Source organism: Motacilla alba, chromosome 9 (assembly GCF_015832195.1).
Source record: "Motacilla alba alba isolate MOTALB_02 chromosome 9, Motacilla_alba_V1.0_pri, whole genome shotgun sequence".
Lineage (NCBI taxonomy): Eukaryota > Metazoa > Chordata > Aves > Passeriformes > Motacillidae > Motacilla > Motacilla alba.
Genome location: NC_052024.1, coordinates 10510449 through 10527492, shown reverse-complemented (window position 1 = coordinate 10527492; position 17044 = coordinate 10510449). Strand labels below are relative to the sequence as shown.

Here is a 17044-nt window from a genome sequence, read left to right as displayed (position 1 = left end):
GTGCTTTTGTAGGGGAGGCATGTCAAATATCCAATGTTGGTGTTTATTCAGTAGAGATTTGTGGAATTTTTTTTTCATTTTAAGTGTATTCAAATGAATGGACGAATAAATGGTTACACAAATTAAGACTTGAAAATCATGAGAAACCTCTATTTAGTGTCACTTCTGGCTGTATTTGGCTGTGCATAATAGAAAGATGACAGCCAGCAAAACTCTGTTTCTGGATGGAGTTAGTGAATATCCTTGTTATGGGATAGAACCTGTTCTTTAATTCTCAAGGAAGTGGTTGGCAGATGCATCTTAAACTGAGGGAGGGATGTGTGCATAAGAATGTATTTGGGGGTGGAAATAAGTAACTTTATTTTTAAATTTGGACAGACGACTGAGTGATGTTCTAAAGAGAAAAAGACTGCCAAAACGAGGGCCAAGGAGACCAAAATACTCCCCTCCAAGAGATGATGACAAAGTAGACAATCAAGGTAAATAATTCTGAACATACTTTTATCTCCTTTTAAAGTAAGCTTATAAACTGCAGAAAGAGCTAGCTGTGATAAACCTCTTGATTCTCTTAAATTTTGTCTTTACTTCCTCCAGCTAAAAGCCCTACAACTACGCAGTCTCCTAAATCATCTTTCTTGGCAAGTTTAAATCCTAAAACATGGGGAAGATTAAGCACACAGTCCAACAGTAATAATATTGAACCAGCACGAACAGCAGGAGTAAGTGGTCTTGCAAGGGCTGCTTCCAAGGATACCATTTCCAATAACAGGTACACACACACCAAAAAAAAAAACAAAAAAAACCCCACAGTACTTGTAACATGATGTTGACTATGATCAGGTGATTAGGTAGCAGCTACAAAGCAGTTGGAGCTTAACCACAGTTAAAAACATTCTGGCAAAAGAATCAAGAAATTAAGGTAGAGGGAATATAACATCTGAATAGTTTAAAGTTGTATAGTGGGGAAAAATTGGAGAACTGAGGAAAACAATGCAAGAAATGATCTGTAGAGAAAAGTACTTGATGGTGTTGGAGTAAAAGCAAGGGTTTTCTGTGCTGTTTAACATGGAGAAAATTATACTCAGGCTGTATTTACTTGTAATATTGATGTATGCAGATGATAAGTGTGGTTAAATGCCTTTTGTGTGCTTCTTTACAGAGAAAAAATTAAGGGCTGGATTAAGGAGCAAGCTCATAAATTTGTAGAACATTACTTTAGTTCTGAAAACATGGATGGAAGCAATCCTGCACTAAATGTATTACAGAGACTTTGCACTGCAACTGAACAACTCAACCTCCAGGTGAGATGTGGCAAAGTTACTTAGAGTGCGGGGCAGTCATTTCTTGGTTTGACTTATGAGTCATTATGACTTGGAGTAATTTTTTGGAATGAGTGTGTATGCTCTGACACACACCACTTATGATAAAAGACCAGTCCTAGCAATGTGTCATTTGCATAGCATTTCACATTCAAAAGTTGCACAGTTAAGTGTCAGGGATTAACCTTACTTTAAAGAACAAAACCCTGTCTAGTAAGAGAAACAGTTTGAGACTGGGGGGAGAAGGAGAGGGAAGCAGCATTTTGTTAAAATGATAGAAGAAATACAGATTAGGGTAAATGTGGTAGCATGTCAAGAACTTCAGCCTTGCTTTTCAGACAGTTTTTTTTTTCAGTGGTCCTTGATAGGTGGTCCAGACATCTAAGTTCTTAACCAGCATAAGAGCTGAGCTGTGTTCTGTGCTTTGATCTGAGCAATCGTTAAAATAGGAAACTTCCCCACCTCCTCTCTCCCACACAGATATCACGTAAAACATAGAGCAATCTGAGTTGTTAGGATTTTGTTAGTGGTTTTTTTTTCCAAACAGAAAGCACCCCTGCTTGGAGCTTATCTTTAATTGCACAAGATGGAAATGGGACCTTGTATTTCTCTCAAAGTAGAGAAAATGTAGGTGTTGCCAGTAATGTCTCCCCTTGAACAGAGACATGCTTATCCTCAGATTATTTCCCTGCGTTGCTGCTTGTATTGAGTTGCTATACATTCTAGACTTTCCTTTTTTCCCCCCACCCTTTGGAGCTGTTCCATGCAGTAGAAAGAAAGCTGGCATTTCTTAAGCCTGTAATACCTGGGTAGTAAAACACTTCATATTTTTCAGGTGGATGGTGGAACAGAGTGCCTTGTAGAAATCCGTAGCATTGTCTCGGAATCTGACGTCTCCTCATTTGAAATCCAGCATAGTGGGTTTGTTAAACAACTGCTGCTCTACTTGACATCTAAAAGTGAAAAAGATGCTGTTAGCAGGGATATCAGATTGAAAAGATTTCTTCATGTATTTTTTTCTTCTCCAGTAAGTTTTCTTGTGTATTTTTTGGCATTCTTAGTTGTATTTCTCTAATTTTCTTTCTCAAGAAAACATCTGAGAGGTTTTGTGTTGACCTTATCTAAAAGGTGGAATACAGAAAGAATGTTTTGTTTATGTCTAAGTTGTAAAACACTGCAACTTTCACCTTGTTCAGTGTCTTTATAGGTCATGAACTTTTTTGAACCACCTGTAATTACAGAAAGTTCCACACAGCAGTGGAAAAAATGCCAAAATGGCCAACTGTCTGAGTCTTGAACAACTTAAAAGTTGTTTCTGTCTTTTAAGAAGTTGGTATGGAAAGAGTTTGGATAGTAATATTTTCACTTAAGACTAAATACTGCAAGAAACTACTGTTCTGTTTTTAGAGGAAGAAATTTAAAGTGAAAGAGAGGAAAGCAGATAACTAAAACTTCCAAAAAGCTTGTTGTTCATGGTTAAGGGTGAATGCTTAAAATCTGTTGGGCTACTCAGCTGAAACCAGAAGAGAAGAGTACATTCTTTGAAACAGGTCTTTGATCAACTTGTGCCATTTGCACATCCTGATACTGCTGCTATTTCAATGAGAGCAGGGATTCTTAATTTGCGGTATAAATTGTTTAGGATGTTTTAATTCAAGCAGGTAACTAAAGACTGGACTGTATTTCAGCTTCCTGGAGAAGAGCCCCTTGGAAGATTAGAGCCATTAGAAAACGCACCTTTGTTGGCATTAGTCCATAAAATGAACAACTGCCTCAGTCAGATGGAACAGTTTCCTGTTAAAGTGCATGACTTCCCTAGTGGAAATGGAACAGGGAGCAGGTAAGGATTAATGCTCAGGTAACAGTTTTGTTGGAAGCTTTTGTTTCCTAAAACTTGTTTCAGGCAACCCTAAAAGGACAAGTACAATTACAAGAGGAGTAATGCAAGCTTCTGAACCTGTTAAAGACAAAAGCAATGACACAGTTGGTTTTTTTTTTTTTTTTTGTCATCAGTGATAGAATGTTTTACTAAATGTTTGCTTACCATCTTGAAGCTTGTCTCACTTAAATTGAGGGTGATAGATAAACTTTAAATGCAGTCTCTAAATTTACCCTTTAAAAATCCAAATGTCTTCCTTGTCCCCATGTAACAAACACTGGAAAGAAACAATCTCTTCCTTGAACACTGATGTTTTTAGCAGAGTAATTAAGTTGCAGAGAGTGTATTACAGTGCTCAGCTTCGTTATTCATCTAGGTTCTGTTCTCTGGTATGATAGTGGATTAAGTGATAAATCTTGGCTGGGAATAGAGTTTAAAATAGCTGTAGGCCTACCCTGAATCTTAAGATGCAGAATAAATTTGGAACCCAGCTTGGTAGTTGTGTTTTAAGTGACAAATCTGAGTGAATGAAGACTTGTTCCTAGGTTTCTTTTTTCTTTTCTGTACCTCACACTATAACATTAATCTAACACACTATAGTATTAATCTAGCATTGAAATTCAGTACTTGTTTTTTGTGAAACTTAAAATCAGTGGGAATTAATGCAGTACACACATTTCTTATTAGAAGAAATTAGTGTCTCTATACTGGCTTTTGCAAATAGTATGTGCTCTGTAATCTCAGAATGCTTCTGTATGTGTATGATTTTTGTAAAAAGTGGGATAACTACCAAAATTAAAAAGCTGCTAATCATAGAAGCAAAATCCTGCTGTTCTTTTCGATAGAAAATGAAACACAAGAAGCCAGAGTGCTGTAGCATTGTTTGACTGCAAGTTTTATTGTGGATTATGTCAATGAGGATTTTGAAGCATTAAGTTTTGGTAGTCTTTTACTAGCACTTAGAAATAGAAGCAGCCCAAGATAAGAGGCTTGTTGTATAAAACCAGCTAGCTTGAGTATTTGATAGGTGAGGTGGAATGTATATATAAGCTATTCTTGGGAAGAAAAAAACCAGAAGATCTTTCAGGTTCTCTTTGGGTCCTTATTGAAAAAAATCCATTTAAATGAATACTTGCATTTTCCATGCCCTTTTCTGATCCTTGTTGGACTGTACATAAGCACAGCTCTGAATCTCCTGTGCCATCAGCTGACCATTGAACTACTTCAGATTTCAGAGATGGTCAGTATAGGCCATGTTGTAATCAGACCTCAGGCTGGGCTTTCTTTTAATTCCTGTAGCGTCCTGATTTTGTTCAACTTGGATTCTGGTGTTCTTGTAGAAGAAAACTTTTTATCCAAACCATATTAGCTTATTTTTAGAGAAACAGTCTGACAAATATTACTCTAAACAAGTAAAATTGTAAATGCATGTTGAACCCTATTTTACTGCATTTTTAATGCAATTGTGGTTATTAGATTCTTTGTGTAGCAACTTTTTTCACAAATTATTTTGAGTTTTTCTCTTAACAGAGGATCCCAAGCTTTAAAATTCTTCAATACACATCAATTGAAATGCCAACTGCAAAGACATCCAGACTGTGCTAATGTGAAACAGTGGAAAGGTGGACCTGTGAAGATTGATCCTCTGGCTTTGGTACAAGCCATTGAAAGATACCTTGTAGTTAGAGGTATTTATTTATTTATTACACAGTCACTTGCATTTTCCTTTTTGGAATAGTTCCTGCTGTCAGTGTAGAGTCTGTAAAAACCTGTGAGGATTATGCTGAAGACAAACAGAAGGTACCTGTGAAGATACCTTGCTCACAAGGGAGGAGATTAAAGCTGTAGAGAATCTTCCTTTTCTGGGACATGCTGTTTCCTGTGGTAAACAGTTCAGTCAAAATACTAACAGAAGTATTACTGCTTTACTGTCACACTGGCTGTAGCTTGGCAGTTTTGATGCCAGGCGTTGATAATGAAATTTGTTCTAGCAGTTTGAATCTTACTCTTTTTAACTGATACTTTTTGGAACTGCTTTAAAAGTTTTAGAAGTTATGACAGTCAGAGTACCAAAGCATTGTTACCTTTTAATGAAAAAAAGCAAATGAGGATGTCTTCTCTCTTGCCTCAGGCTATGGAAGAGTTAGAGAAGATGATGAAGATAGTGATGATGATGGGTCAGATGAAGAAATAGATGAATCTTTGGTAAGCTTTTGCTCTGGGAGTACAGGGGGTGCAGTGTGGGGAGGGCCTTAAAAAAAACTATGCAACAAGTTTCCTAACTTGTATGGTTGGTTTTTTTTGTTGTTCAGGCTGCTCAATTCTTAAATTCAGGGAATGTGAGACATAGATTGCAATTTTACATTGGAGATCACTTGCTGCCATACAATATGACTGTGTACCAAGCAGTCAGGCAGTACAGTTTGCAAGCTGAGGAAGAGAGGGAGTCTACAGATGATGAAAGCAACCCACTGGGAAGAGCTGGGATTTGGACGAAAACGCACACCATTTGGTAAGTTGCCTAGAGAAACCCAGGAAGAACTTCTCCAGTTTACTAAATGTATTTACATCAAGAAATTTGGAATATAGCTGTCTGTCTTATTTTTTATCCCTTTGAAAAATGCAGAGCTTTGAATTGCCTGATGTACTTGAGATACTTAAAACTTAGGAAGAGTTCATTGTTAGCTCCTGATGTTCTTTCTAGCTTCTGAGTAAAGCTGGTGAACCAGAAGTGGGGAACTTTAAATGACACCTGCTAGATGGGGAGGAACCATTCTTAGTGTTAGATAACTAACCACAAACATTAGAGAATGTGCAGTATACAACTAATGGTCAACTTCATACTAATTTTCCCAGTTGATTGCTGTGAAAATGAATGTATTCTGTGGCCATGCTTTGCAAGAAACGTTGACATATGACTGTGCTGAACATCTTAATGTTCAGCAGTCTCTTTCTTTTGAACATTTAAATGTGCTAAAGAAAAAGGCAAGCAAATAAAAACCCCTAAAACAACAACCAAAAAATGCCAAAACCTAGGCTAACCCTAACTTTCTAACCTCAGTCACTTTGGGGTTTTCTTTATACATTCACCTTCTCTTCTTCCAGTTCATGGAGCCAAAGGGTCCCTGTTTTTTCTCCCCTGTGAAATACTTTACTTCAGAGGCTGGATCATATCTCAGTGTAATGTTCTTGTCTTTCTACTTTTAACTGTCATTCAAATAAAGTTCTGGAAATCTGACAATTAACATCTTTAAAATTGCTTTTGTTTCCCTGTAAGTTAGCATTTCAAAACATATTATTAACTGTTGTTCACTTTTTAGGTACAAACCTGTGCGAGAGGATGAAGATGGTAATAAGGACTGTGTTGGGGGTAAAAGAGGAAGAGCACAAACTGCTCCCACAAAAACCTCCCCTAGAAATTCTAAAAAACATGATGAATTGTGGCATGGTGAGTGTGGTGCCTTGCTATATGTTAGATTTCCTGTAAGTCCTCTCAGGACTTTCACAATGTTCACTGCCACTGTAGTGTTGCTTTTAAAGCAGGCATAGTATAAAAATAGTAAGCATATATTTTTAGCTGTATATTTAAATGAAAAGTAAGATATTTACTGAGTTGTTTAACTGAACTGTTGCAGTTTAAGTGAATGCCATGACTAATACTGCCTAGGCTCCTAATAATTAAATCTTGGGGAAAATTCTAATTGAGTTGTTTTGCTAAGATGTTGTTTTTTTCCTGCTAGATGGTGTATGCCCTTCGGTGTTAAATCCACTGGAAATTTACCTCATATCTACTCCACCTGAAAATATAACATTTGAAGACCCATCATTAGATGTTATTCTTCTTTTGAGAGTTTTACATGCTATCAGTCGATACTGGTATTACTTGTATGATGTGAGTAGAGCCCTTTTTAAATCACTTTGATACTTGATTCAGGACAGAACCATCTGTAACATTTTAGATAACCTTTCCCCCCTCTCCACTGCCCCTCAAGAAGACAGAATAATGCAGATACTGTCATCTTCCACTACATGTTTGTCTAACTTCTGAGAAGATGAAGGCTGTAAATTCTTATAGTCAGTCATCTTTACTTTATACTGTTTGGAACACAATATCCATGCTTTGTCCTTCTTTAAGTTCAAAGACCAACTTTATTCCTGAAAAGGAGATTGGTAGTAAATCTCTTCAGTCCTTCTTTCATGTCTGAAACTCTGGATGAACAAAACAGCAACGAAAGTTTTTTTACTATCCATGCTAAGCAAATTAGAAGCATTAAAAATCTGTTTTAACAAAGACTTGCTATTTCTTTTAGCATTTCTCTAACTAGAAATACATTGCTTTTATTTAACACAGAATGCAGTCTGCAAGGAGATAATTCCAACCTCTGAGTTTATCAACAGTAAACTGACAGCAAAAGCAAACAGGCAGCTTCAGGATCCTTTGGTAATTATGACAGGAAACATCCCAACTTGGCTGACAGAACTTGGAAAAACATGGTATGAACGATTTGCTGTGTAGTGCCTCTCATTCCAGTTAAGTAGGAATCTTGCCTGGGCAGCACAGTGCATCATCCGTACAGGACTCTTGAGAGTGCAGAATGCAGTCACTGAAGTACTGCCAAGTTACATAGTGGCATGCATGTTTACACCTACATTGCATAGTTTCAATCACATTCAGAGAGGTAGACTATTTGCAGAGTTTGGATCCCTTCTTACAGGAATTGCTAAGCAATCTGAAGGTTTTCCACTGAAATTTTGATTATTCAGGTGATACTTTTTTCTGCTGTTAAACTGCTTAATAACATTCTTACCATATCACTGTATCTTCACACATTCATTATGATACAAAGGAAGATAGATTTATAAACAATACTGATAAAAGAATAAAATTAATTTTTATGATGATCTATGCATAGTACTTTGTAGTATCTTGATACAGAGTACAAGCTGTTAAGTTCTTGCACTTGAAAGAATGAGAAATTAGAGTTGACAGAGTTGACATTCTTGGGTTTTTCAAGCGTGTTAATTGCAGCAATATTGTCGATGACTGTGGCAGTACGTACTCAGAGGAACTCTTTGGCTTTTCATTTTAAAAGTAAGATCTCTAACTTGCTTCATAAACGTTCCAGATAAGATGATGAGCATGAATGTATATTCTTAAACACCTGTAGCATTATTTGTTCAATAAAACTGCTTTTCCACTTAATGCCAATGGAGGACCAAACTGCTAACATACACATACCTTTGAGAATAGTGTAAGTGATAAATTAATACAAGAAGTTTCTCTGGTAGTCTTTCACAGATTATTTAGAATATTTTTTGCACATGGTGGAAGATAGAAATAGTGGTGTTGCTCTAGGCAGGTTTTCATGTCTTTCTGCTGCCAAATATGAGAGCTTTAACTTCAGTCTTTGATCTGTTGGATTTATTAATTGTAGAACAGTAGTGAACAAGGAATTCTATTTTCTGATGTAAACTTTGCACAGCCAAGGCATTGAAGTGTTCTGAGTTACTTTTCAAGAGGAGTCAAAAGTTTCTGGAATTTTTTGTCTCCTTCATACATTGCATTTCTCAAAACTCCTGCTCCTAAGCATTGTAACTAAAATTAAAGTGTGCTTTGGAGGCTGCTTTCACCACAGAGTGTACACTCATTTTGGACATACTACTACATTTGTTGTGTTTTAAACCAAATGCTAGTCTGAGATGCTGCTTGGAGCACAGCTGACTAATCTAATGCTCTTCACAGCCCATTTTTCTTTCCATTTGATACCCGCCAAATGCTGTTTTATGTCACGGCCTTCGATCGTGATCGAGCCATGCAAAGGCTACTGGACACTAATCCAGAAATCAATCAGTCGGATTCTCAGGATAGCAGAGTGGCACCACGGCTGGACAGGAAAAAAGTAAGTACATCTTCTTTAAAATGGAATGAAGGATCTATTTATTTTTGTATTGTCTGTAAGAATATCATTGGGAGCAAGGCTTATTTGTAGAACTTGATGTTTTGGTGGTATAGGGAAGGGGAGGTGGGTTTGTTCCTGCAGTCCCCCAGCAGAAGGTGCAGTGTCTTCTCCGTGCTGGCCGCATGAGGGCAGGAGGGGCACCCTAACACAATTCCTGAAACTGAACTCCAGCAGTGAACACAGAGTTTCAGACAGCAGTAGTGAGTTGCAGACGGCATTTCCACATACTGGCTTGTAGACTCTGTTTTGCTTGATTCTCAGAAGAATTCAAGCAATGAGATTTAGACCCTTAATAAACAAAAATACTGTCCTTGTATTTGGGGAAGGTAAATCACCTGTCACAGCTGTAAGCTGGGAGTTTGTTAAATTTGAGGGAGTCTTGGATGTCTCTCTTGAATCTGGAGATACATTATCTTAAAATGGTATCTGGTATACATTCTATATGATCTCGAATACCTGTGGGGAAAAGCAGCAGGAGACACAAGAATCAAGTTCAGAAAGCATATAGCTGTCCACATGTAGGAATCCCAGTGCTGTTGGGGTTTTTGTTTTGAGTTTCAGCATCTTTATTTTCTTCTCTATGTATTAGTATGTGGTATTTAATGTCACATGACAGTACCTTGCTGTATCATAGTCCTATTGCCATATTCTTGGCAAGAATAGTACCTATTAGTTACACTGATAGGCATGTGTAAGGCATTGTTTTTTCATTTTATATTGAACACATTCCTTCTAAACAGTTTTCATATAGAAGTAAGAATTATTACATCAAAGTATAAGCTTAAAAATTATTGAACTGAACTGTGGAACTATTGGTATGGGGTGGAAAAATGTGCATAACTGATTTTACCTGTTGTAACTGCCTTGGGTGCTGGAACTTCATAATTTCACTACATAAAACTTCTCTAATGTGTAGCGCACTGTGAACAGAGATGAGCTGTTGAAGCAGGCAGAATCTGTGATGCAGGATCTAGGCAGTTCAAGAGCCATGTTGGAAATTCAGTATGAGAATGAGGTAAGTAATACCACTGCAGTATAATTTATCCCCTTTTTACTGAATATTAATACAAAATAGCTACAGCTTTGTTAAAATGGCTTGGTCAGACACTTTCTTTCATGTTGCTGGTGCTAAAGAATTGTATCCTTGAATTATCCCAAATCCACTTGGTTGTGATTTTTAGTTGCTAGGAGAAGCTCTTTCTGATCTAAATTTCATGATCAATGTAGTCAGCAGAACTCATCTTTTTTCTAACTCCTAAGCAAACAGCTGTGTGTGTTTTGTCTATATATGAGCATTAGGTGGTTAATGCTTTCACCCCTCTGTTACTTTCTCTACTATGTGGTCTTTCCAGGTTGCCTCTGTCATGTTGTGAATGTAGATAGATTCCCTAGATGCTTTTTGCGACGTAGTCTTATTTTATAGCAAATAATGTATAATATTTCTCAGACTAAGTAAAGATTTTTATATTCAAACTGACCTAATGGATTTATCTGTCTCATTCCCCCTCCTCTCCCCTCACCCTCCATCCCCTGAAGGTTGGCACAGGCCTAGGCCCTACACTAGAGTTCTATGCACTTGTATCTCAGGAACTACAGAGAGCAGACTTAGGCCTTTGGAGGGGAGAAGAAGTGACTTTAGCCAATCCAAAAGGTAATTGCTCTACTACCTAATCTATTAATATTGATTAATATTGAATTGATTCTAAGTTGACCTCAGTTATGTAAAGAGCACCTCAGTTTGTGGTCAGATAATGTGCCTGATCATGGTGTGTGGATCTTTGTGGGCTTTGTTGGGGTTTTTGTGTGTGTTTGGTTTGTTTGGTTTGTTTTTTTTTTTAATGAGAAGCTTAGGTTAAGTTTATCTGAATGCCACCTGCATCTTGAAAGAAACTAGTAGAGTAAATCCTGAACTCTTTTCCTTCTTTCTTCCTCAACAGGAAGCCAGGAAGGTACCAAGTACATTCATAACCTTCAAGGCCTTTTTGCCCTTCCTTTTGGAAGAACAGCCAAGCCAGCTCACATTGCAAAAGTTAAAATGAAGTTCCGCTTTTTGGGAAAACTAATGGCCAAGGCAATCATGGACTTCAGACTGGTGAGAATGGAATAGAAACTCTATTCTGAAGGGGTCACATAAAAATACTGGCTCCGACTGTTGAGGGATAAAAGCATTAAGAGTTACATGGTATTAATTTCAGCTCCAGAAGTAAGGGCAGTCTGAGGTGGGGCAGGGAGGAGGAATAGCATGCAGTGAAGTTTTGTGGGGGAAAAGGGTAATAATACATGTTGAAGATCTTTACTGGCTTTTGAGACCACGGAGTAGGAAGGAAAAGCCATTAAATGCTATGTGTTGCAATCTTTCCAGTCTTTCAAGAATGTTTTGGGCTCATTGTTACTCCAGTTGCTGATTGCTTTAGTGTATATGCACTAGGCAGTCACTTGGGGTTTTTGAGTGTAAATTTCTGAAGCAAACACACTAGGACATGGTGCTTTGGTGTGTGCCAGAACTATGAGATAGTATTGTAGATCTGGTCAAGAGATGAAGTAGTAAAAAATACACTTTTGGAAGACAGTGCAGTACTAACCAGTTCAGTGCTTTGCTTTCCAGGTGGATCTTCCTCTTGGACTTCCTTTTTATAAGTGGATGCTACGACAGGAAACTTCCTTGACATCGCATGACTTGTTCAGTATTGATCCAGTAGTAGCCAAATCAATATATCACCTTGAAGATATTGTAAGACAAAAGAAAAGACTTGAACAGGATAAAACTCAGGTGGGAAAATAACCCTAAGAATGGAAGCATGCATCTTTACACGTTTGGATTTTATGAAATAGCAGTAATTCAGCATGTATCATAGGGCTTAAAAATGACTGTAATAGTGACAATTACTTTGTTCTCACACAGAATAGTTTTAATGTTATTAGATCAGTGGCTAATAATTATAAAACAGTGTCTTTCTAAAGTCTATAATGAGAAATTCATTATGGGATTATTCTGTGTGAATAAACACAGTCCTAGAAAAGTCTAAAACTGACGGATATTTGCCTAACTTCTCTTTTGATTCACTTTAAAAAGACTAACCAACTTAAATATCGGTGGAAAAAATCTATCCTTGCTTCTTTAACAGTCAAAAGTTTGGTTTTTTTTACTAGTTGGTTTAATCAAAATTTTGTATTTCATAGAAGTACCTTTTATGTAGGATTTTTTTTTCCCCACTGAAGAGCTGGATGCAGAACTGAGGTGAACTGTCATCATGCATGAGCATCCAGGTTCTTTCAGACATACATTAATTTTTCAAGGATGTCTACTCTTAGCTGAAAATACCACACTGGCACTAGTGGTAAAAGGTCTTTGGCACACATGGTTTTTCTAGCATCTAATGTTAATAGATGGCAGGAAGTAATAACCTAATTTATACTTTTAATACATCTGTCGGGTTTGTTACTAGTGAAAGTATTGCAAGTTTGTGGGTCTTCGTTTCTTTTTACCTCATTGTCTCACTCTCTCTCCTTGGTCATAGCTTCTAATTTCCCAAGAATTTGAAAAACCTGAACCTGGTGGTTGAAAAGCTGAAAAATGTCAGTATGCATGCCAAATATGAATGCCATTAACTGTTCTGAGGAAAAAACAGTCTCTGAGCTGTAGCATATTTCACATTTCTTTTTCTTCCAGTAGTATTTTGTAGCTAGTTAAGTAATTCCAAAACTGCTAAAAAAAATGTGTACTTCTGTGATCTTTCCAGTTAATCCATTAAGCTTGTTTTTCTGGTTTCTCTTGGTTTACTGTTACGTATGAAAGCTCCAGAAGGAGAGCAAGGAGAGCTGCAACAGTTTTGATGGTCATGCTCTTACAGAAATGTCTTGAGTAGTCAAAGCTTCTTTAGAAGTCAGAACTTTTGGATAAGTTTATTTGAATTAATTGTTCTCATTGGTTTCCACTTCCAATTTTTTAGACCAAAGAAAGTCTACAGTATGCATTGGAGGCTCTGACTATGAATGGCTGCTCAGTGGAAGATCTAGGGCTGGACTTCACACTTCCTGGGTTTCCCAACATAGAGCTGAAAAAGGGGGGAAAAGATACACCGGTCACCATCCACAATTTAGAGGAGTATCTCAGAGTATGTAAAAGCAAACCTATAACTGAAATTATCTTTTGCTTGCTTCCAGATAGTTTATTTCCATATATATTTCAGTTCATTCTCATAAACTAGGCATGACAGTAATTTTCCTACTTATGACTTCTTTTCTGTACTAGTTTATTACTACAGTAAAACGGTTAGAACCCAATTACACCTGACTTGAAAATTGTGTAGTACAAGAAGTCTGGTTTATATGTAATGAAGTCATCAGAAGTTTGGCTTTTTGGAGAAAAGATATTTCAAGTGGATTCATTGTAAGTGGTTATGATAATGAATTTTTTAGGAATAGTGATTTAGCAAATTATTTAGCTATAGTGATCTAGCATCCAGTGGCCTTTGAACTGCTGTAATAGTAGTGTAATTATTCTGGGCTCAGTCTTACAAAAACATCAGCAGTTGTGAGTCAAAAATAAAGCATTAGTTTTTTGTCCAAAAAGCTAAAACCAAACCAACAAGTATCCCAAGGAAAACTGAACCAGATAGCCAAAGAACCCCAAACACATGTGAAAAAACCCTAAACCCCAAAAAGAATAAATAAGGAAAAGATAACAAAATATTACCAGAATAAATTGACAGTACCCCTGTGTATTGATTCATTCCTATGGTAAAAGGGACATAGTAAAACAGAAGGTTGATATTGCTGAACAAAGGTAGGAAGCTGTTTCTCTTGAAGGAAGTAATAAAGGGAGTTGGTTAAAAACAGCCTGGAAGAGATGAGGAAAGACGAGAAGAATGCAATATTATCACATGAAGCTGTGAGTGGGATGGAGGGGAGGATCTCTGTATTCCAGCTGCTAAATAATGCATTTCCTGACAGGTTAGGGTACTGCCAGTTTCACTCTGAGGACTGTTACGTTTTGAAGTGCTGATAAGAAACACATCTGATGTTTTGGTAGAAAGAATTCAATAAGAGTCATGTAAATTCTTCCCTATCAGCTGAGAAATTTTGCAAAGCTGTTCTGTAATCCTTACAAGTGAATATTGAGCAGTTTCTATTTACCTTATAGTTTCAAACTGTTACCTATCCACTTCTCATGTGTTTATTAGTTAAAAGTAAATTCTGCTAGTCTGGAATCACTTACAGAATTAAATATATTTCGATTTCAAGCTCTCTGCAGACCTAACAGAGGAGCAATACAAACTTCCACAGTTTATTAGAAACAGAATTTGCAGTCTATTTACTGAGTAATGTTGCATTCAGGCATTCCAGACTGATTTCCATAGTTTGCAGTCTTTTTTTCTTCCCTAAGTAACTTGTATCAGATATCTGATACACTGAGAAAGGCTTACAGATGGCTCAGATGTCCTGTAGTTGTCCTGCTGCAGGCTTCTGCCTTTGTAAAGGAAAAGGAGATAACAGAAAATTCTCTCCTCCTCCTAAAAACTTTTGGAACTTTTATTTTCCTAAAGGATTTCTGTGCAGTTTTTCCTATCTTGGTCTTTATAGCTTTATAGATGTGATGTGAAAGAAATAGAAGATATTTCAGAGGGAAAATTAGTGTGCTCTGCATCACAAGTACGGTGAATTGCATTCTAGAAACAATATATTTAATTGCTCACCTGGCCTTTATAGCCTCCCTGCTATATCAGCTGCCCTGCTCTTGAACATGTCATTTTCATTAAAATCTTGTGTGAGGGTTAACATGAAAAGTAGTCTATAAAGCTGGAATATCCTAATGTTGCTTTTCTTGCCTTTTCTGCCATCATGTCACTCTTCCCTCTACCTCCCTGTTTTCCCCCAGGACAGTTCCCACAGGAGCTGCCTTTATCAGAAAGTAGAAGTGCTTCAATTACCAGTATAGTGAAAGACTTTTTATTCTCTATTTTTTTTTTTTTTGCTTTTTTTTTTTTCCCCTTTTCTCCCCTGTATTATAAAGAGGCCACCTAGCTTGTTCTAAATTTGTGAACAAAAGGCTTCAGTAGTGTAGATTTTTGTCTAGCAATTTGATCTTCTCTTTGAATCTGCAAGAATACAGTGCAGCTTAATTATGCCACATGCTCTTGATCATAAAAACTAATCACAGTTGTAGGTAAGCAGCTCTGCTGTTAGAATAGCCATAGACTATTCCGTGTTGTAGAAGAGTTTTTTGTGCTGCTGGTGCTTGCAACCTTTCTCTTCAGTATTAAAACTGGTTTGTGGAAGTAGTGCGGCGTATCTCAGATGAAATTCGACGCCTGACTCTTCTATTGGAAAACTTATCAGCAGATCCTAATGAGCTTTTGTATCTTGAGAGCTTTCTGGAAGCAGTAACTCTTCAGTTATTGGGATAGTGTGACATAATTGCTTCAGGACTTCATCAGGATCTATGAACTTTTTAATCTGGTTCAGATGCATCCATAGATGACTTTAATCAGCACCACAGGCCAGAGCTTTTGGCACATTTTAAACTGGTAGTTCTGTGTTCACAGCACATCTTTTATGACCAACCCTTGTTTCCTTCTGGGGTTGAGGATATCCAGGGCAAGTGTAATCAACAATAGCACTGACTGACAAGAGAATCTGAACTTGCCCTGCAATCTGCTCTGTAAAATACCTTAATTTAGTGGAGAAATACTGGCTGCAGCAGATTTACTTAAAAAGAACTCTGGTCTCATTTGTGTCATATGGCCTCCACTGATTGTTGCTTCAGTATGTGCTGTCCACTTTGGAAGTTACTTTAATGTTGAGGGGGTAACTACAGATAGAAAACCAAAACAAAACAGAAAAATTAGGCTCAGAAAGCCTAGATTTAGTGTCTTACTGTCTTCTGCATTATGATTCTCAACCATATTCCAGTAACTTGAAATGAAGTTACTGCTTTTGTTCCTATGTATTCTTATAATAGTAAGCTACTTAATATATCAAACAGGCTAGAGTTGCTTTTTTTAAACTTTAATATTAGAATAGGGACCCACATATTTCCATTGGGGAAATTAAGATAATATTGCCAAATGATGCCCTATGGATTTCTGCTTCAGGTGCTGCATTTTAAGAGGTGTAGAGAGAGAACACTTAGGTAAGGTTTCTAAAGATAACAAATGTTCAGATGTAGTTCAAATTATTCTGTTAAATAGGTTCAGTTTAACCAGCTATTCAGAGTTCTGTTTGTTTTGTTAAAAACAAAAGCAAATAAGTTGTTTAAATTCTGCAAAAGTTCACATTAAGGGTAATGTAAATGATGAATTAAGGCAGAATGAGGCAATGCTGTAGAGCAGCTCCATGAATCAGTGTGCACCCTGTGGGAACTCCAGTGAGCATATGGCTGGGCTGCTGGAGTTTGGCTTCTGCAGTTGCACTTCTTTGTACAGTAGTGATCACTGTGTGCTTCCTTTGTTCAAATTGCTTTTTTCATTTTTCTTTTATTTTTTTTATTTCCCTGCAGTTGGTTATATTCTGGGCACTAAATGAAGGTGTTGCCAGACAGTTTGACTCCTTCAGAGATGGATTTGAGTCGGTGTTCCCCCTTAGTCATCTTCAGTACTTCTATCCTGAGGAGGTTGGTGAAAGTGTTGTTGCTGCTGCTTTTACAACCTTTATCTGCATGTATGGACAGTCTTAACCTGGGTGCAGGGCATTTGTGACAGTCTGATGACATTGCATTTCTGATGCAAGTTAGTAAAACTGAGTGTCCCTGAAATTCCACACTTAACTCTTAAAGGTTTCTCTGTTCAGTAGTCACTTATTTACTGCTTTTATTATGAACTTTAAAATGTGTGTATCCAGCTTTTCTGAGAAGTGCTTTAATTTATGTATCATACTTCATTTCTCTG

General features: G+C 37.1%; 1 protein-coding gene across 11 annotated transcripts in view; it reads left to right on the top strand.

Annotated features, from left to right (window-relative positions):
* Nucleotides 1-17044, top strand: part of TRIP12 (thyroid hormone receptor interactor 12) — an 81045-nt gene that overhangs the window by 59851 nt on the left and 4150 nt on the right. For 9 of the 11 annotated variants that reach the window (XM_038146351.1, XM_038146355.1, XM_038146348.1 and 6 more), the window contains 18 exons: nucleotides 379-479; nucleotides 595-769; nucleotides 1160-1301; nucleotides 2155-2346; nucleotides 3008-3159; nucleotides 4714-4886; nucleotides 5330-5403; nucleotides 5511-5710; nucleotides 6519-6646; nucleotides 6939-7090; nucleotides 7550-7692; nucleotides 8942-9098; nucleotides 10075-10173; nucleotides 10695-10809; nucleotides 11096-11250; nucleotides 11764-11928; nucleotides 13109-13273; nucleotides 16657-16770. In XM_038146351.1, coding sequence (XP_038002279.1) covers nucleotides 379-479; nucleotides 595-769; nucleotides 1160-1301; nucleotides 2155-2346; nucleotides 3008-3159; nucleotides 4714-4886; nucleotides 5330-5403; nucleotides 5511-5710; nucleotides 6519-6646; nucleotides 6939-7090; nucleotides 7550-7692; nucleotides 8942-9098; nucleotides 10075-10173; nucleotides 10695-10809; nucleotides 11096-11250; nucleotides 11764-11928; nucleotides 13109-13273; nucleotides 16657-16770 — 2602 coding nt within the window. The remainder of the gene's footprint in view (nucleotides 1-378; nucleotides 480-594; nucleotides 770-1159; nucleotides 1302-2154; nucleotides 2347-3007; nucleotides 3160-4713; nucleotides 4887-5329; nucleotides 5404-5510; nucleotides 5711-6518; nucleotides 6647-6938; nucleotides 7091-7549; nucleotides 7693-8941; nucleotides 9099-10074; nucleotides 10174-10694; nucleotides 10810-11095; nucleotides 11251-11763; nucleotides 11929-13108; nucleotides 13274-16656; nucleotides 16771-17044) is intronic. The other 2 variants (XM_038146354.1, XM_038146358.1) reach the window with 1 other exon arrangement.